The sequence below is a fragment of the Pavona decussata genome, unplaced genomic scaffold, assembly GCF_977016875.1.
Source record: "Pavona decussata unplaced genomic scaffold, jaPavDecu1.1 SCAFFOLD_134, whole genome shotgun sequence".
Lineage (NCBI taxonomy): Eukaryota > Metazoa > Cnidaria > Anthozoa > Scleractinia > Agariciidae > Pavona > Pavona decussata.
The window spans coordinates 1,450,448-1,477,267 of record NW_028145547.1 but is presented as its reverse complement, the minus strand read 5'-3'; the positions used below and the strand labels follow the sequence as shown (position 1 = coordinate 1,477,267).

The window sequence follows — 26,820 nt, the reverse complement described above, 5'->3', positions numbered from 1 at the left end:
GCGCTGGGCTGGAAGAATGCGTCGAAAGTCGATGCTGAAGACGAAGTGTGTATTGGGTATAAATAGCCTCTTCCGGTATGCAGCAAAGTAATTACTCAAATTTCCGTCAGTGAGTTATAAAAACAGTTACGCTTGATCTGTAAGAAGGTCATACCTGTATTGCTATAAGAGCAACCGCGTAACCGCTAACTGCTACGGGTCCATCTGCACTCAGACTGCTGCGCTCGTAATAACAACATTACCGATACCACCTCCCTTGGGATTTACAGTTTACTGAAGCTATGAGGCTGTTGGCGATTTGTGTGCTTTGTCTCGAGATCAATGTGGCCCTTCTCGTCGCAGGTACGAAGTGCGGCAGTGGCAAGTGTTCCTCCGTGTCTACGAAACAGCTCAACAGCCACGGTGAGTTGCACGCCGTTTTATTCGAGTGCTAAATATAAATCGTGGTGCGCTTTCGCATCAAGCGTTCCTTTAAGCCGCGGATATTGCGTTCTATCCAAATTCCTAAACCTTTAGTTGTCCACAAGAACTCGAAAATTATCTGTACTGAAAATCACTGCACATACCCTCACAGAGAGGGGGTTCTAGTATACTCAATCTGTGAATCACCTAAAATTGCATCGAGTCTACTTCGGTGACCAAACATGTTTCAATGCCAAATCATTTCACTCCTGACAGGTTTGTGAGTTATTAAGTATGGTCTATCGCACTCTGCTATACTAAAGCTGAATTTTAAAGGAATAGTATTTCAATAACAGGAAGGAATTCGACTGTAAACAGTAAGAGTATATGAATGCCGCAAAGTCAATGTATTCAGACAGTCACTTGAAAATGCCAAAGCAATATTGGTGAATTGGTTTCTGTATTGATAAGAATCGGAAAACAGTTACAATGTGCAGGGCTTCTGAGCATGCGGCCCTACACGGAAAAAATGTTTGTCTTTTTTCTTAATATCCAGTGCGCGCACGTTGTTTGGAGAAAAGTAGGTCGTTTATCGAAACAAAAAAGCTTCAAGACTGGAAATATTTTGCTGATGCATTTCGTCCACAGTACAACACCATACCATGCTGTGATCTGTCATCGCTTGTTGTTTTTGCTGTGGTATATTCTCCTTGTCTCTGTGGCTGGTGTGTGGTTACTCATCGGCAATTAAATGATCGCTCGTTTGCAAATTCTTTGTTAAGTGCCTCAAAAAATCTTTGGCCTAAGCAAGGGAAGCGTGTTTATTAAAACGACCAAAACAAATCCTTTGAAGTCTTGGAATCGTTCAGCAGCAAGGTCTCAGGGCAAGGTTCAAGCGGGCAAAAAACCAATTCCCGCGTAGCTTTAGACAATGGGGAACAGCATTCTCCCACTATCCCCCCCAAAAAGTCATGTCACGGTTTTTTTTTTCACGCAGAAACAATTTTATAAATCACACATTTTGGGAGGTGCGAAATTTAGTTTTACTATTTCTAGTGTGCAGACGAAAACTCATGTCCACGTCTGTCCCAATGCATCCCCCATATGGTCTCCTGGGGTATGCCTTGAGGCAATTTTCACGAACGCAAAACACACTCGCGTGTGTGTTTTACTGAAGAAATACCGTGACTTAAGGAGTTTTAAATTAAATCATTTTGAATACAACCCTATCCCGTGGGTCAATTTCAATTGTTGCGTGTGATGGAAATATTATTGGATCGTCTATAAAAGCGCGGCGGCACGGAATTTTCCGTCGACAATTCTCTCAAAAATCTCCTTGGAATTGATTTTTAAGTTCCAACATTTAGCACTTGAAAACAACCCGATCATCCCAGATTAGACTTGCGGTAACTGAGTTTATTCTCGGAAAGAACAGAAATCACTGCGTTTCCTGTACCTTGCCCATGCCCACACCATTCCACCACAGACGGTATTGACTCGAAACAACGAAAGGACGCCCCAGAAAATTATGATAACTTACAATAAAAGCCTTGATCAGCACACGTGCACACATTTCATCTCTCTAGCTATGCAGGAATACGCAATTCGATACAAGTCGGCTTTTTTGCACTACGGCGGGTGAGCTTTGAAACGGTGTAAGATTTCTGGTCCAATATCCCGCTTGCGGATAGCTTGGAGTGCAGACTCCACCTACCGCAGTCAACAAAAGGTTTGCGGCCATTTTGTTGCATCCTTATTTGTTATAACTATACACTAATCTTTAATCTGATTTTAATGCCCCGTTTTGGCTGAATATCTTACTAAGAAGGGCGTAGCTCGAACCTGTTTTATTTCTGGCGAGACCGAACCTTTTGTGAGTTGAAAAGGATTTCTTTGTTTGTTTTTTCTTGTTTCCTTTGCGGGTTCTTTATGCTGCAAATTTAATCTTGTTTGGCTTTGGTCGCCAAAAGGCGCTCTTTGTAGAGAGAATTTTTTAGTTTTGTTTGAGAAAACAAAAACAGATTAACACATTTTTAATTCCGGGCGAAGGCGCGTGTATTGTTTGTGTCGGTCTGAGCCTGATCAAATTTTCGACACCTGCCCTCTGGCCTCACGATTTGTCCTCAGCGATAACACATTTCTTCACAGTCTCTCTCTTCTCATAGGTGTGTAAACGAAATGAGCGTCGCCAAAACGCTGAGTGACGTAACACAATACTGGAGTTAAACTTCCTCAAATTCCACAGTCCTCCAATATAGTGTTCCTCAACTCTTCTTTGCTAAGAACGCTGGCTAATTCTGGACCATTCGCTTTTCAAACCACTACCGCTTGAGGTTAAATTGAATTTTATCTACCTTACAAACTTGAATCGCTTTGTTGGATACGTGCACAAATCGTATTACATCATCATAATCATGCCTTGCGCAGGAGAGCAATCCTACCTAAGGTAGGCCCTTTGCTTTGGAATAATTTTTACTGAGGTATCCCTTCCATATTTCCTGGGCGTTTTTCTTACTAGCTTGTCTTTTTCACTGGTTTCTATGCCTGAAAAAAGTTTCATAGAATATAAACAGAATTCCGAGCAAAGAAAGGAGTACCAAATTGCCGGCTCGATGCTGAAATATATTACTTCTCCCAAGTCCTTCAAATATTGATTGATTTCCGCTGACAGTAGAAATCTGAGTAAAACAAAACAAAACAAAACAAAACAAAAAAAGGAGTGTCAAATTCTTATTAAAAAAAGATTTCATTTCTTTCTTCAACCTGAAATTATCGGATTGACTTATTATTGGTTTCTGAGAAGTGGAAAGGGCACATCAAAGAACGACGAATTACGAAACACAGGGGGATCAACTCTCTATGAGGGAATAATTTCGAGCCGGGTGTCACACCCATGCCCAAGTCAATCAGCAGCTGAATCCCAACAGTTTATTTCTCAGACATTTGAATTGAACCGCGAATGAAAAAGCTGACCTTTTATTTTTAGTGTTGTGACCGAAAACTTTAATAAGATGGAACAATAAATTCCTTTTGTTTCCGAATGGGCTGCTCCTAAATTGAGGGGGGTAAAGATCGGTGTTCTAAAACTTGCTGCAAGTTTTTTTTTCTCTTTTTATTAAATAACTCTTTATTGCTACGCAGCACAATGGATAAAATCCTGATACTATAATAAATATGAAAAACAATCGGAAGCAAGAATACAGACACTGCCACTTAAAAAGTGAGCTCAAGAATTCAAACAGATCAAAATGATTTGTTAGCATACACAATACCCTTTTTAAAGGCCGAAAACGACCTTGAAAACAGCGGACGACATTTGAAATATTTTTCTTAAAATACTCCCGTTCGGTGCCCCTCGGGTCAATCTGTATTATTCTAATACTGAAAAAACGTTGTAAACAGACAAACAAAAACAAAATCCAGCATGGTTAAAGTAGTCTGCTTCATGTTCAACGGCTGAAATCAATACGATAATTCGAGAAGTCGCGCTGAAAAAACAATAAACTTTTCCTAGTTCCGATGAGACCGATAAAGGGTGCTGTTTGTTTTACTATCGTGATTTGAAACAGCGAGATTAGGCGACATGTAACAAATTCAGTGGACTCAGACCTGTGTCCTTTATGTTTTTTTTTTTTTTACTAAAGAGGCACTACCATTATGTTTCTTTGAGTCAGTCTATCATTGAAAGGTGAGACTACTTGGAATCCTAAATCACTAGATTTTTGGCTAAGCAGAATCTCTTATCCACTGCTAAATCCTATATTCTATACCGTTTATTATCCCAACGTAAGTCACTCTTAAAAAAAGGGCAATTAAAAAAAAAAAAAGCGAAAATCTCTGCTACCTTCTCTTGAAGTACCAGGGACACCCAAACAGCTTGTGTCGGTAGATTTCTGTTTGGATCAGTGGCCTTAATAATCGCCTCACAAATCCGGATTTTGTCGTGTACTGAGAAAATCTACAATTTTCTTCTGCAATTTATCGGCTAAAAATTTTGTAACACTGGAAACCTAATTCCTTCCGTTTTCGATAAAAGATCAGCTATCATTTTCGTAAAACTAAGAACAGCAGTAGATTCGGGGAATAAAATTTCGTTTCCAAAAACTTTCTTATGGCCGAGCTTTCTGCAACTTAATTTTTCCGCTAAAGCATTCGAACAGATTAATCTGTTTGGATGTGTATTAGCAGACACAAATATGCCTTTAAAAGGGCAAAAAAGGTTCTGGGAACAAAAGAGACAACATGTTCAGTATCTTGCGTGAATGTTCTTGTTGGATGCCCCCGAAGCCATTGTTTTCTCCTTCAAGTTCCAAGGATCAAAAGACAATAAAAACGCTTTTGTCAAACACGTCAAAATCAGTCAATTGAATCACTACTTCATTGTTACGAATCATTACACGTCTGCTAGCTGTAAGTTATATGAACGTGTTATATGCTTTAATTCTTGCATAAGGTCAAAGTTTTATTTTTGCGTTCTGTATTAGTGGCACGATGAGGAGAGAGGCTAACACACAAGAAAGAACATGCGTGGCTGGCTTCCGTGAACAACAAACTTAAAACCAAGCAATTTTGGGTTTTGTTTTAAATATATTGATAACGTTCCGGCCTTAAGAACGTATTCAAAAGTGACATCATGGAGCCCTTAATAGAAAGATGGAAATTAAAGGTACAAAACCGATATTGTAATTGAAACAACTCACTTGTCTCGTGAATATCTCTGCGCTCATATATCATGAGATACTACATATACCACGGATCAAATCACTTCATTGTCCGAGCGTTTTCATAATTTTCCTATATTTTCGCCTGAAATTGAGAAAACAACAAAATGAGGGAATCGTCGAAGCGAAAAAGGGAACTATTTACAAAAGACGTTTCACCCGAGAATTGACGTAAGCAAGCATATTTGCCGATCATTATATTGGCATGGCTTCCAAAAATTTTTTTGAAAAAGCATCCTCAGCGAAAGTGGATTCCTTGTGTCATAATTAAAGTCGCTATACAGGCAAACAGATTTGTGGGATTTTGCTTAAGCACGCCTTGAAAATTTATCCATGTTCGCCGCATTGTTTTAGTATGCTTATCCACGATAAACTGGATAAAGTCTAATGTTAACTTGTAGATTATTAAAAACACACGGGCCAAACAAACAAACAAACAAAACATGTAGTGTAAAATAAATTCAAACCAAGTCACTGGCTTCAGATGTACGTTTTAGTTTCAGTCGCGACGTTTGACACCCCTGTATGCTTGTAGCAAGTTGTACGCAAATTTTTTGATATTATGTGACGTCACACTGTTGTTTACAAAGCGCCATGCCCTGTAGTTACATTCTCGTCGTCAACGAGTGGCTTGAACAAACCTCATGATATTTTTTTAATGAACACTGAACTTAAATGGAATCACTAAAAGGGACGATTTAAAAAAACAGCTATCTTCAAATGAGGCTCTAATGTTGTTCTCTGTTTTCGAAGATCATGTTTTGTGACCTTTAAAAAGAATGTTTGTGTACGCTACCCCAGCGCTTCGTGTTCTTTGGCAGAATTCTTATGTCGCAAAAAATGTTATGTAGTGATTCCTAATTTTCCGAATTTACGAGGTGGCCCCGCCTACAGTCTGCTACAGCGAGCCGGCTGACTTCACATGTACCAACGACTTCCCATATAAATTAAAAGCTAGAAAATATCTCAATGCCGTTTCTCAAATACCGGAAAAAAGGAAAGCATCCAAAACAAGAAAGAAATGTTCAATGTAGAAGTTTTCATATGAAAAGAACCAAGCTACTTGTAGGTTCAAAGATTTTAAAGTTTTTTTTTTTGCTACGGCTATTATGATATCAGTGCTATGATGCTACCACAAGTTTACATTCAATTCAGTAGTGTCAGTGAATAAACAAAACAGACGGTTGTACGTGCTTATTCTGATGAATAAAATTTACCCACAGCTGCCATTATACCAAAAATTTTCAGTGTTCCGCATGAAGGAAACGACGTCATGTATGATCTGTTTGTGAAATGGAGTGTTGCATTGGAGTTTGACGTCATGGTTTGAGCAAGACTCTTTTTTCTTGCCGCAATTTCACACGTTTATCTTATGCCTTTTACTAAGACATCAAAACAAAACTTGACATATATGAAGACAACTTTGGAGCGGTTGTGAAAGCTCCTTCGTGACAGGTACACCTCTTCTGTGGAACGGAAATCTTCTCAAATGAAAATCTCTGTTCTTCGTTAACCCTTCACGTAAACGAGCTACCTACCACGATCTTATTTTTCGCTAAAAATAATATTGTCTTTATTTAGTTGAGTTTGTTTAGTTGGTAGCGCAGTTTATTGTGTGACACTTTCCTGTTTGTTGTTCTCGATCAGTGTGGTCGACAAGCTAGAGCAGGTTGCCCAAAGGACCGAAGCCCCAATATCAAAGAAAAAAAAATTCCAAATTTACAAAATGCCGAAGAAAAATCCGCATCAGTGGAAATTACGATTCTTTAATTATAAGATCTCCTCAACAGACGCAAAAGCTAGAACAGCATCGCACAGATTTATACTGTATGCAGTATTACTAGAAAGTACTGTTCAACAGATTTCTTTGATCAGCATACTCATTTCATTGGGATTTTATTCACAATATCGAAAGCTAGACTGATCATCTTGTACTGCATAATATTAGACAACACAAAAGGAAATTTCCTCAGTTCTCAACAGCTCCTATTTGAAAGGTCACACTTTTCTGGATTTCATGCACAGATTTGAAAGTTAGAAGTAACACACGAAAGTATTGCTCTACTGTTTCACTTCGTGACCTGCACTGTTTGCAACGTCCTACATGGTTGCTCGAAAAAACAAAAGAACGAACAACAGAATAATGCTCCCAACCCTAAAAACAATGCAGCTGCAGGTTATCAGGGTGCAGTGAAAATAGAGCTTTTGAAAGGTGCGGGTCTACTGTTCGTGATCACGTTGTTTTATCCATGGATTACAATCATACAACATGACTCCTGACTTCACACAGGAAGGTTAAAGTGTAAAAATTCCCTACATCGTTGAACTACTCGATATTGATAATGTATGTGATAATGTATAAAGACCCCTATGAAGTGTGTTTATAGATAGTATCAGATAGGATTTCTTATCTTTAGTAAATAGATTTGGATAAGCTTACCTTATCAGCACCTACTGCTTAAGATAACAGACATGACTCGCGTCATCACCTCCATGCTGCTAATGATTACACTCGAAATTCCATTGCCACAATTTTGGAACAAGAAGCGGCTACAGCTCTGTCCAAATTGCTAGGGACAGAGGCCTCTCTGGCGCCAGTCTAGACATGGTTAACTTTCTCTCCGGCCCTTCTTTCTTACTATGTTGATGAACAAAGACGAATGAATGCGTGTGATATCTACAAAGTATTGAGGCTAAATATGGAACATTTAACACCCTCCCGAGGGGAGGGGGATTACGTAATGCGCGACTTAAAGTAAAGATGTTGATGCTGTCGAGGTAAAGTAAAGTTGGAACATTTTTCAAATAGAGCCAAGTGTCGGTAACTCATTTGGACAGGATTGTAGCTGGAGATCTAAAAAGAATAGTTTAGATTACCTCTGGCAAGGCGAGCTGTATGCTCCCATCATATCGTTACAGCAATAACAGTCTTCCATGATTTTAGTCTTGCGGCCACACTCCATTCTTTTAGCTACATACCACTATTTTCTGATTCAGAGAGTAACCGTGGGTGTTACGTTTTGTCGTGAAATGCACCAATCACCATCAATTAACCGTGGCGCTACTACTTATATGGAGACACAACCAGTTGACACCATCGTCTGGTGAAGAACAGTAGTATGGCACTCGAAACGCTACAATCCACACCTACGAAGCAAAATCGTGAGACAAACGACTAATTTTAAGCTGTCATGTGGGAGTTTTTTGTTAACATTTCAAATATATTACCGCCATTAGCCAGCACGTTTCGGAATAGAATCATCCCGGGGAGGGGAGGTGGGGAACTCTCATATGAAAAGGGTGGGGATGCTCGTCGTCTCGCTTAGGGGTGTAAATTAAGGATTTTGGTCTCACTAAGGGTGTTCTGGGCAAACCACCATAATTTTTAGCCGAGAAGGTCTCGTTTAAGGTTGCATGCGAAAAGTCACTGTATTTTTATTTGTCTGTGTTTTAAAATGGTCTCTTTTTGGGGTGAAAATAAGCTTGGGCCACGCCCAGATTGGTCTCCTTTAGGGATTTAACTCAAAATTTCCCACGAGCTTCCCTGCTCCTTTTATATGAGAGTCCCTACCCCGGGAGAATCAGACCGGTATCCATGGTGATGGCGGTAACATCCCGAGTACAAAATCCTACCATACCTCGTCCTGTATGTCTGATAAACATCCGATTTCTCCTTTTTCTCATGTACACGTCTCTCACGACGTGTACATGAACATTGAGAAGTGCTGGCGCAATTTCCGTGTCGTCCTTGTAGCCACTTTGCTGCGAGAAGCCTTATAGCGTTGTCCAGAAGTTAAATCCTCTCTTCTTGAAATTTTATCTTTGCCAATCCACTGCATTGCAGATTAATAATAAGGAATCTTCTCTGCCATTTTTAGGATTACACGTTCCCAACACTCGTCCTTTGAAATTAACGCAGCTATCTCTACATTTCTTGCAGATGAAAAAGAAAAAGGAAAGGCGACAGATTTTGCTGACGATGCCGCTCAAGAAGATGACAGATATGCATGCTGTGCGTGCGGTAGAGCAACGTACGACATCACGTTCATCGGTAACTCCCAATTTTTTTTACCCTATCATATCAAGAAAAATTTTAGGTAAAAGAGCTTGTTCTCGTCATTGCTTCTGGCTATGAAGAAACACTGAAGTGACAGGATGCAACCCGGAGAGGGGCGGGCACTTTATAGGAAACAAAGATTGCAGGGAATATTCCCACTAAGTGAATCAGCCATATTTTCACATAGGATCACTGCAATGACCTGTTATATCAAAGGAACAACGTAAGTCAACGTGTTAAAGCAAGATATAACGTACTATGCGAAAATATGGTTAACCGGCGAAGATTCAAACCCCTTTCACACGTCTGTCTTGGACGTAGGAGACCAGGGCTTGAATACTCGCTGGTGAACCATATTTTCACTTTGTATTTTTATCTTGCCTTTACACGTTAACTTACATCACAGTCTCTGTTCCCTGGACGGAGGAAGAGCCTAGCACTATTAAGATGCTAGAAGGCGAAACAACTTTTCGCTTAAGATGTGGTACCACTTGGAGAAGGATACCAGCCGAAATTGTCGGCCTTTAGCAGCTGAATGCCTGATGTTGTTGTAGTTTTTTTATTTTTTGTCGTTAGTACTAGGATCTTCCGAGCGAAGGATGTTTACATGGTGCTTGAATCTTCCTAGCGCTAGGTGCCAAGTGCAACCTTTTTCACGTAAACTGAATACGGAAAACATATGGTACTAGGATGATCCACCTTCTAGGATCTTCTTCCGTCCTTGTAAACAGCCCTTAGATGATAACCACTGCTTGATCTGGGACGTTCAACTGAGACAAATGAATCCCGACCCTATAAAAGAACACAGTCTTTGATTTTCCTATCCTATTTGAGGGACAAAATGTCTCATTTAAGGATGGTGCATACTATTGTTACTGCGCATACGTTCTGCGCATCTTGAGTTTCTCGAGTTTCCTATGGGTGGTGCCTACTAATACAGGAATATTTTTAGGCGGTTTAAAACTATACGGAGAAAGCAGAACTTAGCAAACGCTTTTAGTATCTCAAAAGAAAATTGTGGGCAACCGTGCATTTTTTCAGAGATAATTAAGCTTCAATTTAGGAAAAAATCCCATACATTGCTTAATGTTTTGGCGCTTTTAAGAGATATTATTGCTTAGTTATCTCTGAAAAATACATGGTTACTCCCAATTTTCTTTTTGGATTCCAATTGCTCTTGCTAAGATCTGCTTCTCCCGCATAGTCATAAACCGCACAAAAATACTTCGGTATTAGTAGGCACCGTCCTTAAGGTTGTTACATGATAGCGCTTGTCTCGACTGACTGCTTTTCAACGTTTCTGAATCAGGTTCGTTTCGGCGAATATCTGTTAAAAACAGGTTCAAAAGGCCAAAATCGCCTCAGAATTTGGATTTAGTCGTAAAGAAAATCTGCAGTTTTCTCAGTTGAGCAAAATGGCGGCCACATTTTCGTAACACTGCAAAAACTAATTTTATTGGAGGGGCAAATATGTCGCTAATAACGCGATAAAAGGTCTGCTCAGCTAGCATTTTCGTAAAACTAACGATAGGTAGTAATTCGGGGACTAAAACTCCGTTTCCTAAAACTTTCTGCAACTTAAATTTTTAACTAAAGCATCGATATAGATCAAACTGCATTAGCCTATAAAAATACACAAAGCCACAAAACGATAAGGGAACACACGGAGACAACATCTCAAGTATTTTTTGTTGGGTTCCCCCCTGCTGAATGTTCTGCAGCCAGGGTATTTAAAACTTTCACTTATCATAAACTGGAGCAATATTCAAGACGATACCCCGTTTACTACAACATTATTGACATTGATCGATGTACTCTATTGGGCCGCACGATCCTGGGGTACGTCAAATATTTTAACCCTTCCTTCCTCCCTTTAAAGGTAAATGGACAAAAGCCACATATCCTCGACACTTTCCCGGAGCGATGGCTCGCTGGTCTCCTCTGATTGGAGCTTCACACAGCAAGGATTACATCGTATGGGAATATGGAGGGATGGCCTCCCCCGGCGTCACCAAGGTCAGTGAGTGGGGAGCTGTCGATACACTGGAGAAAGAGATGAAGCATCAGCGGGATAACGTCTTCAGGTAAGGCTTAGTTACCGAGAACACGAGAGCGGTAGATAGAAACCTTACGAAAACAAATAAACCTGAGCCCTATGCTTCGGTTTCGATACATTTTTTTAAGACATCAGATAAATAAACCACAGACGTAAGGAAAGGCAAAAGTGCACCAGTAAGAGAACTGAGATGGTACCTGCGGCTGCTGGTCGTAAATGTCCAGGCCCCAGTTGTTCAAAGAGCGGATAGCTTTATCCAACGTGATTCCGAAGTCGCTATCCAGCGGATAAAATGCATTGGTTGGAGTACAAGATATCTTCTGGAGACTGTCTTTTTTCCACCCAACTATCGTCACTTTTTTCGATCGCCTTGTTAGAGTAGTGACATGCTAGCTCTAATTTTGTGATTGTTGAGATCTGATTGGTTCAAAAATCACGTGCAGTACGCCGCGAACCTATCAGAGTGAACATCTGCATGTTTTCACAACCAACCGCGACAAGGGTGCATGTTTTTCCCGGTCACTTCGTTTTGATTTAGAAACTTGACTGATGGTGTATAGAAGTTCAAGTTTCTTGTATGAAATTTCGGCTTCGAAAAATACCGTATTTTCTCGATTAAACGCCGGATCCCGATTACACGCCGGCCTCGAAAAAACGCCGGGTCAAAACTGCCGAATTTTAAATAAACGCCGGGGGGCGTTTAATCGAGAAAATAGGGTAAACATTACAGAAGGGCTGACTTATGTTATCTTATTTTCAGCATCATCAAGACTCCAACGTTGTATAAAAGTCACGGCCAGATTTCCACCACATTTAAAGCGGACAGCAGGCGAAACCTTGTGTCAGCGCTCACAAAGATGTTCCCAAGTCCTGATTGGAACGTTGGTGTTGATCGGATAAACCTGTGTGACGGGAATTGTACGTGGAGAAAACAAATCATCCAGGATCTTTTTCCATGGGATGCTGGTAACAACCGTCAGAGTTGTAATCACCCCTCAACATACCTCTCTTAAAAAATCGTTGCACGGTTATTATTCACGTCACCTTCCGGCATTGTCCAGGATTTCGCGCGCAAATTTTTTCGCCCGTTTCTAGTGCGGTGTATTGGACTCGCTTTCTGGAGCGAACACTGAACGACAGTCTTTTATCTATCGCGTGTAAACTCGAACGACAGTTGAGATTTAGTGATCGACAGCAGAAAAAAGAGAGCAAGAACTAAAAGACTAAAAGACTAACGTTACAGATTTTAAATGACCTTTTATTTTTATTTTCGTCACCTGCATGTGCTGAAGTTCGCCGCAGACAACCTTTTAAAAACAGGTGGTTCTGTAACTCTACACTTATTTGTCTTGAAAAATTATTGCGTGTAAATATTGCAAAAAAATTTAAAGTGATAACTTCGAAATATGGAGTAAAGTATTTTTCCAATTTTTCTGCGGATCGACGAAAAACGTCCACATTTTGCAAAAACAGTCAACTGTGAAAATTACATGCCATACGATTGTCAGGTAAAGAATTTATCATACTGAGATCACCTTTTTTAACCCTTACAGGTACAGATGACGGTATCACCTTCATTTCAGTTAACAGGAAGACAGAACCTCAACAACCTATAAAGCAAATCACCAGATACACTCACCAACATTCTCAAGGCTCATTCCCGAACGCAGATGGCAGTGATATCATACGGCCTTTTGGACAGATTAAACTACGACTTATGCACACCTCTGGCGCCTGCGGCGAACCCATACCACCGCCCCATCCTGAAATACGTGAGTGCACGTAGGACCCGGGAGGGGGGGGGACATATAAAAGTAACGGGGTGATCGTCGGAAATTTTGAAAAGAGCTGGGATGGTCGAATTAACGAGGTTGCAAAACTAAGGAAATGACTGGATTTTCAATTCGTTCGGGGCACAAACATGTGGTCGTAATAACGAGGTGGTCGTAAGGTGGGGTTCCACTGTACGATAATTCTGTTTTGTGGGCGTGATCCAAAAATGTTTTTTTACCCCTGAGAGGTGCCACCTCCAAAACAATGCACAAACTGATATTTGACTGGCATTTACTTCCTCTCATATTTTTCGGCCCAATATCCGGAAAGATACCACCATAGATACCTCTGACGACAGTCATTTTAGATTTTTGCATCCTAAGGGGTACCAAACCACGAATTTTAACTCCTAAAAGGTACGACGATTATCCCCGTCACTTTTATATGGGAGTCCCCCTCCCCTCGGGGGTAGGGCGCGTTTGTCTGGGTGTATTCTGAAATACATTTATTTTTACAGTTATTTTTCTCATATTTATATACGTTTTTATTTTTAATTTTCTTTTTTTTTTCTTTTATCGAGTGATGTCGCACGACTTCACCGACTTACTTAAATGTAGATGTTGATGTAGATATTTGTTGAGATATCGTTTTAGAAGAAAGAAAATTTTTCAATTGAGTGTCGTAAAATCAAACCCACATTTATCACTCTACCAATCAGAAAAGACGTAAACAGTGCAATAACTTATCAGAACTCGAAGGAAATACATCATAAGTTTTTAAGGCATAGTTTGATGAGTCTTCCGCCATCGGCAGTTACAATATAATAGACAATAGTCCATTTCTGAGTTGCTTTGAACCTCATTATAAGAGCGAGGCTGAGTGCGAAGTGTTTTTATGAAAATTTGTTTTGATTCATATGCAAACAAAACTAATTTTCATACGAATAGCTTTGCGCTTGGCCTCGCTCTCATAATGAGGTTCATAGTAACTCGAAAATGGCCTAGTAGTTGAATTTCTGCTGATTTACGATGATGATTTCAAGGGTGGGGAACATAATTAATTAGAAATACCACAAAACAAGTGAAAATGCTAGGAAAGAGGGAGGGAAATTAATAAAGGTTAGCATGATGTTGTTGTTGATTAAGATTGATTCATTTTTACCCTCTGATTCTTATTGCCTCATTAAAGTTGGAGCAGCGAAAACTAAGGCCTCAAAACACTTCACACAGAGTTAAGCCAGGACTCTGAACTCTATAGATGTTTGAGAATGCGAGTGAAAAATGTCGGCCAACCTAACAAGCATTACAGTGCTTACACAGGAAAATTTGTAAATAACATACACCAGAAACTTTCTAGGGATATGATGCTTCACGCTAAACTTGTTTCTGATCTTAAAGGACGTAAACAAAAAATAACTAGTCGTCAATATTGAACGATAATCTGTGAATTTTTTTATATTTCACACAGCACCCAGAGTTCACTGCGAAGTATCCCGCTGGTCGTCATGGAGACCATGCTCGGTTACGTGTGGTTCTGGAATTCAGCTTAGGGGCCGAGCAATCACCAAAAAGCCAATGAATGATGGGATTTCATGTCCAGAACTGATAGATTCCAGGCCTTGTATTATGAAGAATTGTTCTGGTAAGTTTTACGTGACAGTCATACTTTGTTTGCGTTACTTTTTACACCTTTCAGGCACGGAATTGTTTTTAGGGGAGTTGTAAGGAGGAGTGGGGGCTATAAGGCCAATTTCTTGTAGAGAACAACAAACCATGGCGGTTATGAGGAAACGTTAAAACACTTTGGTTGGATTCCCTCTGTTGATCAATCCATTTTTAGATTAAGTAGATCCAGATTGCTTTGAGTTTCTTGCTATCATAAACGTCTGAAAATTTTTTAATCTATGATTGTTGTTCAAGGCTGAAGAGACCCTTGTCCCAAACCACCCGAGTGCAAATGCAAAAAATCGTTCAGCTACAGCGTGCGACCTAAAATTGGTTTACTCCCGCCGAAAAAGAACCAAAATCAATAAATCGATAGCAAAATTCAGATTACTGGAATGACGCGCTATCCTCTTGTCTCGTCATGTTGTCCCTTTGCCAGAATTGATCGTCAACGCCCTCGGGCGTCTACTTGTTCGGTGGTCTGGTGGCAAATGCTTGTTCCAGTGTCCTCAGGTGCTCGCAAGATGAGCTTGACATTGAGAAAATTGACGTCGAATTGAGATAAATTTTTTAAATTATGTGACATAAATTATAGGATACACGCGCCTTTGTTTATGTTTTCAGTCTGCTTTTTCTTCTTTCCCTAGTTCCTGTTATCCCCAAACAAAACTGCAAGTTATCTCCTTGGTCTGCGTGGAGTATGTGCCAAGGCGGGTGCACACGAGGCGGGCGATTTAGGACGCGTACAATTTTGCAGAAACCGGGACCTGGAGGAAAGCCGTGCCCAGACTTCCTTTCACTTATAAAATGGAGAAAGTGCAAACTTCCTAAATGTCCTTCTGAGAAAAGTAACGGTACGTTTAGTCTGAAGTATAACAACTGCTCTTTCTGGCCAGCCAATACCGCTTAATTAGCCATTATGGGAAGTCTCTCTGTCTCTTCTGGCAAAGGTCAAAATTTCTGCCGGCCGCATTCATTGTGCATGTACTTCTTCCATTGTACTCATTGCAACTGAGTTCAGTTCGGATAACGACTGCACCACGTCGACATTGATCGCACCTGTCCAGATAGATTCCCATCATTGGGAGCTATCTTATTGTAGAATCTAGGTAATACATTGGACAACCCTCGGTTGTCCAATACGCTGAAACAGAGTTCAGTAGCATATCCCTGTAGCCCACTGGTAGTGTAGTTGTGGTTTGGGTTAGGGTGTCTTACCGACGGTTGTCCATCGGTGTCGCACGGATCGCGTGGTCACGGGTGGAGTAGAAGAGTGTCCATTGGGCTCGCTTGAACTCTAGTCGTAAGTTCCTGGAGAGGGTAAAAATGTCGTCAATTGGAGCCGGTCACGAGTAGATGGAAGAGAGTCCACTAGATTTGCTTGAAGTCTAGTCGTGAGAGACTTCGAAAATACCCATGTGAGTTGTAAGAGAGGATAGAAATATTGTCCATTGGAGTTGCATGGACCGCATGGTTATAAGTAGAGTGCAAGAGAGTCCATTCAAGTGGACTTGCTTGGATACGGCTGCAATAATGTATATTCTGTAACTCACCTTTAGCTACTTGTAAGTTGTAAACAGAATGAGCCTCGTTTAACACTGCATTCAGCAGGTTTTTAGGTTTTTAGACATTATTCAAGGGCAAGTTCTGAGCAATTGAACGCATATCGTTTTTGAAGTCAAATGTGCAAACATTAAAATAAAAGTAATCAAAGCATTGCTGTTATAAAATTCAATTACTAGTTTATGTTTTGTTTCGGTTTGGTTTTGTAGTTTTCGTAAATTAAATTTTGTTTTACTCTTTGCAGATTGTATCGTGACAGGATGGTCTCCCTGGACGTCATGTTCTAAAAAGTGCAACAGAGGACGAAAGTTTCGGATAAGAAAGATTATAAGAAGCGAAAAGAATGGCGGTGTAGGTTGCCCAACAAAGCTTCGAGACAGAAGAAGATGCATCCCAGTCAAATGTTCTGGTAAGTCTCTTCTGTTTGGGTAAATGGGATTCTTGTGCTTTTTGGTCAAAACTGTGCTGGAACTGAAAGTAAGTCTCATTTCTTTCCAAAAAGTGTCCATCGACATTCAAATCGTAGCAGTACATGATGCAGCACTTGCCACATGAACCTAGTTTAATTAGATGGCCATGCTCCCACGAGGAAGCTAGAGCAAAGCAAAGACTCTGAATAAAAGCAGCCGCAGCAGGCTGCTAGCTTTCTTACCAGAAAAGCCATCTTGAATACGCGGCAAAAGACCATGCGGACGACATTGACAGATTGCTTACACGTTCTCAATGACAGCGTTTTGATCCATTTGGCCTATATATTTTTTTTAATAGAAATAAATGTTTCTTAAAAGAACTTTGGTTTTGGCAACTGCGACAGTCTTGTCTGTTACAAAATAAAAATACAAAAAGAAAAAAAGAAACTCAATGCTGCCGGGACCAGGATTCGAACCTGGGTTACTGCGGCCACAACGCAGTGTCCTAACCACTAGACGATCGCGGCTCGCACGACAGTGAAGCAGAAATTTTATCTACTTCATCTACTTGATCGATCTTGGAGATTGGTAATTCTATAAGTAATTCATTTTAGCTATAACACGACGCCTTGGAAAGGGATTGGAAGTGAAGAAAATTAGAGTGGCATCTTGATGCTTCGAGGCCCTGGTTAACTCCAATTACTCGCTAACTCAAAGCAAAATCATCTCTGCGTTTCGTCTATTTCACTTTTTGATCTGTTATAGCAATTCAAACAACATCCTCCTCCCTAAACCCAGAACCTCAACTCTGGGCCAAACTTTCCTCAGACGGTTTTGGGATTTAACACTATTTCAGAATTTGAAATTTGAGCAAGCCTTTACAAAGTGCATTCCTCCTCCCAACTTGCTCCCTCTGACCTTATGGAATGTCCATTGTTCTCATCCCTAGAGGACTTTATTCACTGTGTCCATGAGTTCAAAAAAAGAAAAAAAGAAAAAAGAAAAGAAAAAGCACGATCGGAACGGGAAATTTACCTATCAGACGTACAATTCAACCCTGAAACTTGTGAAATGGGACATGCCCTTGCTTCAACATAAAGACATGAATAGAAGAGTAACGTGTAACCAGCTTCCTTCATATGGCGAACTTGTTTGTGCCAGGGCAAAATATGAAAAAAAAAAAAAAAAAAAAAGAAAAGAACGCAACTGTATCCTTCCCGTGACCCGCTGGCTCTGGCGCTGTAATTCTATTTCCTCCTTGAGATATATAAAATAAAAATTTTCCTTTTCATAACATCCAAAGCCGCGATCGTCTAGTGGTTAGGACACTGCGTTGTGGCCGCAGTAACCCAGGTTCGAATCCTGGTCCCGGCATTGTGTACTTTGTCTTTTTTTTGTTACAAGTACCATTCATGACAAGAAATTAGTATTAAATCAAAATTAACGACAAATAAATTGGAATAATCCCTGTACCAAATGCCTAGCTTCCTTTCATTCGTGGGATTATAAATTATTTTAGCTAGCTCGCTTTCTTTATAGCAGCAACGTCTTGTGACCTTCTAATTACCTACTATTTTATACTATATTCTTATGCTATTTCTCATCGCCATGCCTCCAGCGTTGAGCTAGATTAGCACCGCTGTGGGTAATTATTATAATCAATTATAACTTAAGGTCAGTGTCTCAATGTCTGGCCTCTAAGAACAAATCTCTCATTTACCAAAATGACAAATCTTCTTTTTACCCTGGGTATCTTTTTATTGCCAAAATACCATCACTCCCTACGCTCGCCCTTGGGCCGGTCAGTGAAGGAAGATGCCTGCCTCGGGCTAGCAGTATGCAAGAGGACTCTTGTCACATGAACCTAGTTTAATCAGATGGCCATGCTCCCACGAGGAAGAGCAAAGCTAAGACTCTGAATAAAAGCAGCCGCAGCAGGCTGCTAGCTTTCTTACCACTGAGCAAAGCTATCTTGAATTCCCGGCAAATAAGCATGCGGACGACAAATACAGATTGCTTACAAGTTCTCAATGACGACGTTTTGATCCATTTGGTTGATATTTTTTTTCAATAGAAATAAATGTTTCTTAAAAGAACTTTGGTTTTGGCAACTGCAACAATCTTGTCTGTTACAAAATAAAATTACAAAAAGAAAAAAAGAAACTCAATGCTGCCGGGACCAGGATTCGAACCTGGGCTACTGCGGCCACAACGCAGTGTCCTAACCACTAGACGATCGCGGCTCGCACGACTGTTAAGGAGAAATTTTATCTACTTGCTCAAAAAATAATGCATTTTAATTATAAGAAGAAGTTCTCTGCTGATCGATCTCGGAGATTATTTGTGCTGTAAAGTAATCCATTTTAACTAACACGACGCCTTGGGAAGGGATTGGAAGTGAAGAAAATTAGAGTGGCATCTTGATGCTTCGAGGCCCTGGTTGACTCCAATTGCCCGCTCACTCAAAGCAAAATCATCCCTGCGTTTCGTCTATTTCACTTTTTGATCTGTTATAGCAATTCAAACAACATCCTCCTCCCTAAACCCATAACCTCAACTCCGGGCCAAACTTTCCTCAGACGGTTTTGGGATTTAACACTATTTCAGAATTTAAAGTTTCCGCAAGCCTTTACAAAGTGCATTCTTCCTCCCAACTGGCTCCCTCTGACCTTATAAATGTCGATTGTTCTCATCTTTAGAGGACTTTATTCACTCCGCCCATGAGTTCTAAAAAAAAAGAAAGAAAGAAAAAACACAATGGAAACAGAAAATTTAGCTATCAGAGGTACACTTCAACACTGAAACTTGTGAAATGGGACATGCCCTTGCTTCGACATAAAGACATGAATTGAAGAGTTACAAACAGCCTCCTTCATATGGCGAACTTGTTTGTGCCAGGGTAAAATGTAAAAAAAAAAAAAAGAAAGAAAAAACTGATTCTTTCCCCTGACCTGATGGCTCTTGCGCTGTAAAAGCCATTTCCTCCTTCCGATATATATAATAAAAATTTTTCTTTTCATAACATCCAAAGCCGCGATCGTCTAGTGGTTAGGACACTGCGTTGTGGCCGCAGTAACCCAGGTTCGAATCCTGGTCCCGGCATTGTGTACTTTTGTCTTTTTTTTTGTTACAAGTACCTTTCAAGAAAATAAATTAGTATTAAATCAAAATTAACGACAAATAAATTGGAATAGTCCCTGCACCTAATGCCTAGTTTCCTTTCATTCGTGGGATTATAAATTATTTTAGCTAGCTCGCTTCCTTCATAGCAGTAACGTCTTGTGACTTTCCATTTACCCACTATTTTATACTATATTCTTATACTATTTCTCATCGCTATGCCTCCGGCGTTGAGATTAGCACCGCTGTGGGTAATTATTACAACCAATTATAATTGTAGAGCAGTGTCCCAATGTCTGGCCTCTAAGTACAAATCTCTCATCTACCAAAATGACAAATCTTCTTTTTACCCTGGACATCGTTTTCATGCCAAAATACCATCACTCCCTGCGCTGGCCCTTGGGCCGGTCAGTGAAGGAAGATGCCTGCCTCGGGCTATCTACATGTATATGCAAGAGGACTCTTGTCACATGAAGCTAGTTTAATCAGATGGCCATGCTCTCACGAGGAAGAGCAAAGCTAAGACTCTGAATAAAAGCAGCTGCAGCAGGCTGCTAGCTTTCTTACCACTGAGCAAAGCCATCTTAAATTCCCGGCAAATAAGCATGCGGACGACAATGACTGATTACTTACACGTTCTCAATGACGGCGTTTTAATCCATTTGGCTGATATTTTTTTTCAATAGAAATAAATGTTTCTTAAAAGAACTTTGGTTTTGGCAACTGCAACAGTGTTGTCTGTCACAAAATAAAATTACAAGAAGAAAAAAAAAGGAACTCTATGCTGCCGGGACCAGGATTCGAACCTGGGCTACTGCGGCCACAACGCAGTGTCCTAACCACTAGACGATCGCGGGTCGCACGACTTTTAAGCAGAAATTTTATCTACTTCTTCAAAAAATAACGCATTTATATTATAAGAAGAAGTTCTCTGCTGATCGATCTCGGAGATTAGTTATGCTGTAAAGTAATCCATTTTAACCTAACACGACGCCTTGGAAAGGGATTGGAAGTGAAGAAAATTAGAGTGGCATCTTGATGCTTCGAGGCCCTGCATGGTTAACTCCAATCACTCGCTAACTCAAAGCAAAATCATCTCTGCGTTTCGTCTATTTCACTTTTTGATCTGTTATAGCAATTCAAACAACATCCTCCTCCCTAAACCCATAACCTCAACTCCGGGCCAAACTTTCCTCAGACGGTTCTGGGATTTAACACTATTTCAGAATTTAAAGTTTGAGCAAGCCTTTACAAAGTGCATTCCTCCTCCCAACTTGCTCCCTCTGACCTTATGGAATGTCTATTGTCCTCATCTTTAGAGGACTTTATTCACTGCGCCCATGAGTCCAAAAAAAGAAAGAAAGAAAAAACACGATCTGAACAGAATATTTAGCTATCAGAGGTACAATTCAACACTGAAACTTGTGAAATGGGACATGCCCTTGCTTCAACATAAAGACATGAACTGAACAGTTACAAACAGCCTCCTTCATATGGCGAACTTGTTTGTGCCAGGGTAAAATGTGAAAAAAAAAAAAAAAGCAACTGTTTCTTTCCCGTGACCCGGTGCCGGCTCTGGCGCTGTAAAAGCCATTTCCTCCTTCCGATATATATAATAAAAATTTTCCTTTTCGTAACATCCAAAGCCGCGATCGTCTAGTGGTTAGGACACTGCGTTGTGGCCGCAGTAACCCAGGTTCGAATCCTGGTCCCGGCATTGTGTACTTTTGTCTTCTTTTTGTTACAAGTACCATTGATGAAAATAAATAAGTATTAAATCAAAATTAACGACAGATAAATTAGAATAATCCCTGTAACGAATGTCTAGCTTCCTTTCATTCGTGGGCTTGGAAATTATTTTAGCTAGCTCGCTTTCTTTATAGCAATAAGGTCTTGTGACTTTCTAATTACCCACTATTTTATACTATATTCTTATACTACTGATGAGATAATTACTGCTGTGGGTAATTATTATAATCAATTATAACTTAAAGTCAGTGCCCCAGTATCTGACCGCTTAGTCCAAATCTCTAATTTACCAAAATGACAAATCTTCTTTTTATTCTGGGCATCGTTTTAGTCCCAAAATACCATCACTCCCAGTCCCTTGGGCCGGCCAGCAAAGGAAATGCCTGCCTTGCGCTGAAGTTCAACGCGCAGTACGCTTTCTTTTACCTTCCCGCGCGTCTAGTTTCACGCAGAAGGCGGCTTTCGCCGGCGGTTACATGTTTCCCGGTTAATCAAATGCTTTGATTCTTTCTTTTAGAATGAAGAGGATATGGAGCTTGGACAAGACTGTCTGAACGGGCCACAAGTCTTGGAAGGATTTGCGCTAGACAAAAAACGAGACTGGTTGTAGCAATATGAGGGAGGAGTAGCCTGTTCCAAGCCCTCAGGTAGAAGGACCGGCGAAAGCTCACTCTCGTTCCCAGAGCCCTCGCATTTTTTTTTAATCGTTGCGAGGGGGCCTACGATTCAACCGCTGGCCAAAAGATCGTAGGCTCTGGGGAAAGAGGATGGCGAAAGACTAAACTCCAAAATTAAACGTACATGAACTAGTTCCAGCGCGTACGTTTAATTTTCGCGTTGGCACTCTGATTTGAACCTTTCGCCGGCCCTATACTATCTGAGAGCCTGTTTCAGGCTAAGGCAGGAGAAACTCGTATAGTTATTTATTGTTGGTTTCAAACCAAGCGGAATCTCCTAGCAGGACTTTGATCGTTTGTTGGAAGTACTGTTACGATGAATCGAACAAAAATATTTAGGAGAAGCACATTATCTCCGATTTCCTTCGTGGCCTGTAGAGAATATTGTGATGTCGGTGATAATCGTGAACAGCGCCATCAAATTTGTACGTATTTCTCGGGGAGGGAAGAGGGTCGACAAAGTTTTATACGGGAAGGCTCTGTCCCGAGGTCCGAACCCTTAAGGCTGGTTTGCACGTACGACGCAAGCATAAGTACAAGAAACCAGCGTGTAAACCTGGGCGACGCAAGCATAAGCGCAAGCATAAAAGCAAGCACGAAAAAAGGAAATCGTTCCTTTTTCTTGTGCTCCTGCTTATGTTTGCGTCGTTGTGTCGCCCGTGTAAACCGGAACAACACACAAGCACAAGAGGAGAACAAGCAACAACATCTCCTCGTCATGGCCTGAATAATTATCTCCTCGGCGTCCGCCATCTTGGGTTTAAACTTTTGACGCCAAATTTTAATTCACTGCGCCAGCGTATGTCACCTTCTGTTTTTGCTTATCGCGCGTGTAAACCAGCCTTTACCCTTGAACACCATTTTTGAAAAGAAAATGGTGCCCCTTTCACATACGCGCAGTAGAAAAGCTGGATCTTCTTTCGGTGGGTCTGTTCAAGATATTCAGTTAATTGAAAGGCCCTTAGTTTTCAATACCTAAATGACAGTTTTCTCTTTTCCCTACGCCTTTATATGCATTCAGCCTGAAAAGGTACCACTTTCGGACAGAGCCTGCCAGTATAGTCCATTATAGGGAGCACCCCGGGGCCTTTGTATAATTTCGCTTGTTAAAAAATGAAGATGTATGCAGTAAAATGAAATGTAATTAAAAAGAAAAGAACGTATTTTACTCATTGTTTTCATCTATGACGTATACTGGCAATGGGAATAGTACAGGAGCTTTTGGGTCATAAGCTCCTGGAATAGTATGAATATTCCATGTTGTCTTTGTTTCTAATTTATCTCCTTACGTCACTGATGGCGTTGAATCGCGGGGGCTTGGAAAAGAAATTACAATACTGTGAAAAATTCCGAAATCGATCGATAACACCTTAGCTTCCAGTCCTACAATGCAGTGGCTCTAACCTAAACCTTCGCCGTTTCTACTTCCACCCCAAACTGGTATTGCGTATATAACTGATGACAAGATAAGTTTAAACTACAAGTCCAAACATGTTACGAAGTAAAAAACGGCCGCGTTTTATCAGATTAAGCTTATTAGCGAATCCTTTCTTGAATATGTCTTGTCCAGGTGAGTTTGTTGTCCACTGTCACGCCTAAAAGTCTTGAATGGGACACCAATTTTATTGCGGTATGTTAACCGAGAACCAATGCGTTCAGAAGACGCGACAGACGTGGCATTATCCTGGCTTCGCATCCTACTTGGGGTAAGCGACTAGTGAGTTATATCTGCTCCACATAACGAACTCTTAAGCAGAGCTGAAACCTCATCCACACAGCTCCATACCAAATAAATTGTGGTACCATCTGTGTACGCATATGTTGATCTTGACGTGATATCATTGGTTAAATCGCTCTTGTACAATGTGAAAAGTGTGGTCCCGAGAACCTTGAACCTTTCGGATGCCAAAAGTGACCGGCTTTGGCACCATCAGACGCCACACCGTTGACTACCCGGTGAATTTATTTCTTTCTGTTAGGCGCTAGCAAATTGCCAGTGATGCCTAAGTTCTATTTTAGCTTCCGGGTTAGTAAAAGCTTTCTGGAAATCTATAAAAGCCACGCCCACAACAAGTTCAGTTAGTATCGACGGACAGCTTGTCTCCATGTTTCAGTAAAGTGAACTAATAATATCTCTGTCAAATGACCCTTTCAGTAGGCTCGGCATTGATTATTAGTACTGAACAAGTTGATTATTTCCAAAGACAGGCTCTACTACTAAATCATGCAGTGATACATGATTTCAGGACCTTTTTCGTATCAGTTTGGGGGGCTGTTCCTTGGCAAGTCCTCGGTAATTCCTTTGAATTTTTTTCAAATCGGCGTGTAAGCCATGTTTAGGTAAAACTGATTATGCCTTTTTTTCAAACTCAGTCAAGATTTGTCGAACCATCCTTTCAAAATGGCTCATTCGAAACTGATCAGTTGTAGTAGCCTGCCAGTTTTGACAAATCAGTGGAAATTGCCCTTATAGTTACAATAGTTACTATTGTACATTTATTCTTCAATGATGCGTGGCTATATCAGTAATATCCGTGATCTGTTTAGGTCACACGGATTATTTCTAAATCCCCTGCAGGCCGGGCCGAAATTCAAGAACGAGTTGGCTGTTGTGGGAAAAAAAAAACAGAGAAACTGAAGAAATCCTCAAAGAAGGGCCAATTTTTCCCGTCGTAGTGCCACACCTATGAGTAATAGACCGCGTCTTTCACGGTGCCACCACAAAGACCAGTGTTGGTACCCAGGCGAAAGGACGCCTCAGGCTACTATGACACCCGGCCCCAAATGCTGTCATCTGCAATACTCACCACAATCTTGGTACTTAAAATATAAAAAATTAAGAACAGCCCTCCACTAAATAAATAATAATAATAAAAATAAAAAGAAAGAACGAAAGAAAAAAAGAGAAAGAAAAAAATGGCGCATTTTTAGAGACGTTTGGTTTTAGCGCGACTTCATCATCGTTTTCCGAGGGAGGGGAGGGGGGTTCATTTTTCCTTTTATTCCGTCTAAGATTGTAACTACCTCTTTATCGTCACTGCATTGAAACTCTATTAATTTCCCCCCATCCATTGCATTTGCGCCACGATGGATCCCTTTCAATCGATCGGTATTGGAAACCGAGCGGATAATTTAATTTACACTTACAAGCTAAGACTGTGAAATCTTGCGGCTTACTATTGGTGTTAAGTGATGGCGGAAGGAAATGATGAGTGAGTAAGAGAGCTGAAACTTGAGCAGCAGCTCGGCCGTCCAAAAATAGCTCGACCTGACAAATTTTCACCTTTAAGACCCGTTTAAACGGTTTCAACATTTGCTTCAACATGCGTTCAACACTTTGTTGGGGGCGACTGGCAGGGTTTTCAACTGTTTTGTAAAGTAGCGGACATACTTTTGAAAGCACCGGACGTGAACGTTTTCTTGGTGCCGTAAGGCGCCTCGCGAGTGCCTAAGGTGCAAGCACCTAGGGGGGTCTGGGGACATGCTCCCCAGGAAATTTTTAAAATACAATACTCAGAAACGCCATTTCCAACGTTTCTGGAACCAAGGAAACAGTTTCCCAGGCAATGGTGGCGCTCACTAAAATTCTCTGTAAAAAAGTAAATTAGTGAATGAAAATGGTCTGTTGGTAGGGGGAGGGGGAGGGAGAATGGCAACAACAGAATTTTCATTGGCTTATCATTATTCTGTTATCCTCTAGTCAGTATGTTCATGAGATGCCTTAGTAAGAAAAATATATAATACAGTAGTAAAAAAAAAAAAAAAAAATCGCCAATATTGATCTCAAAGTACCGGACGTGGAATGGCAAACGACCGGACGAAACGTCCGGCCTCCGGCCTCAAATGAAAACTCTGGGCGACTGGACAGGTCGATCAACATTGTTGAAAGTGTAAAAAACGTTGAAAGTTTGTTGAAAGCCACGGTGTTGAATCAAATGTAAATTGGTTTAAACTTTCATTCAACATCATATCCATATAACATTTCCTTTACTCTCGAAAATGTTGAAGGGTGTTGAAGCCGTTTGAACACACCATTCAACATTTGCCCAACATTTGACCAACATCCGTTCAACTTTTGTTGAACGCGGATGTTGGTCAAATGCCCTTTTAAGTTCACCGGCTTTGTGCGAAAATATCTGTCCATTAGCTGCCAATGTAACGAGACATTAAAATGGCTTTCCTTTAAGCATTTTGCTGGCTTCATCGTCAAAAAATTCAAGATTGTGCTTTGTTAGCTTTGATCGTCCTTTTATTGGCTGTTAACTTATTCTTTCTCTTCGCTTTGAATTGAATACCGCTGACCTATCACGGAAAAATGTCAAGAATTTGAAAAATGTGCCTCATTCACTGCCAATAACTCCAGTGAATTAAGCCTCTTTATGCTAGTCATTTCAAACATTCTTGGCGAAAACAAACGGACGACCCACACGCGAACATACGCAGAAGCAAATGGCCTTTTAACGTCAAGATATTTAGTCGTGTAGGAACCCAACCTTATTTGACGGCTGGTCACGAACGTTCCCGGATTAAGGATCACTTCTGTCTTTGAAAATCGCTAATTCAGCTGGTCTCAGGATCTGCTAGATCACTTACTTTACAACTACGGCGTATACCTTGATTCAGTCTGT

The 26,820-nt window shown here is 40.6% G+C and overlaps 1 protein-coding gene and 5 non-coding genes across 6 annotated transcripts; 4 read left to right on the top strand and 2 right to left on the bottom strand.

Annotated features, from left to right (window-relative positions):
- LOC146467630 (spondin-2-like) lies at positions 1-23,355 on the top strand. The gene is made up of 9 exons (XM_085125668.1): positions 1-402; positions 9,064-9,174; positions 11,060-11,264; positions 11,997-12,202; positions 12,790-13,008; positions 14,477-14,650; positions 15,321-15,527; positions 16,481-16,645; positions 22,033-23,355. Exons 1-9 carry the CDS (start codon positions 282-284, stop codon positions 22,035-22,037), a joined length of 1,413 nt encoding a protein of 470 aa, XP_084981794.1. The 5' UTR covers positions 1-281; the 3' UTR covers positions 22,038-23,355.
- Trnah-gug (transfer RNA histidin (anticodon GUG)) lies at positions 17,102-17,173 on the bottom strand. The gene has a single exon. It is a non-coding gene; the product is annotated as a tRNA-His (tRNA).
- Trnah-gug (transfer RNA histidin (anticodon GUG)) lies at positions 17,949-18,020 on the top strand. The gene has a single exon. It is a non-coding gene; the product is annotated as a tRNA-His (tRNA).
- Positions 18,818-18,889, bottom strand: Trnah-gug (transfer RNA histidin (anticodon GUG)). Its single transcript has one exon. It is a non-coding gene; the product is annotated as a tRNA-His (tRNA).
- Positions 19,677-19,748, top strand: Trnah-gug (transfer RNA histidin (anticodon GUG)). The gene has a single exon. It is a non-coding gene; the product is annotated as a tRNA-His (tRNA).
- On the top strand, positions 21,412-21,483 carry Trnah-gug (transfer RNA histidin (anticodon GUG)). The gene has a single exon. It is a non-coding gene; the product is annotated as a tRNA-His (tRNA).
- Positions 23,356-26,820: the final 3,465 nt, after the last annotated feature.

Coding starts and splice junctions, on each gene's coding strand:
- LOC146467630 (XM_085125668.1), top strand. CDS start 282: ATGAGGCTGTTGGCGATTTGTGTGCTTTGTCTCGAGATCAATGTGGCC. Junction 403..9,063: donor GAAACAGCTCAACAGCCACG/GTGAGTTGCACG, acceptor CATTTCTTGCAG/ATGAAAAAGAAAAAGGAAAG. Junction 13,009..14,476: donor ACCGCCCCATCCTGAAATAC/GTGAGTGCACGT, acceptor TATTTCACACAG/CACCCAGAGTTCACTGCGAA.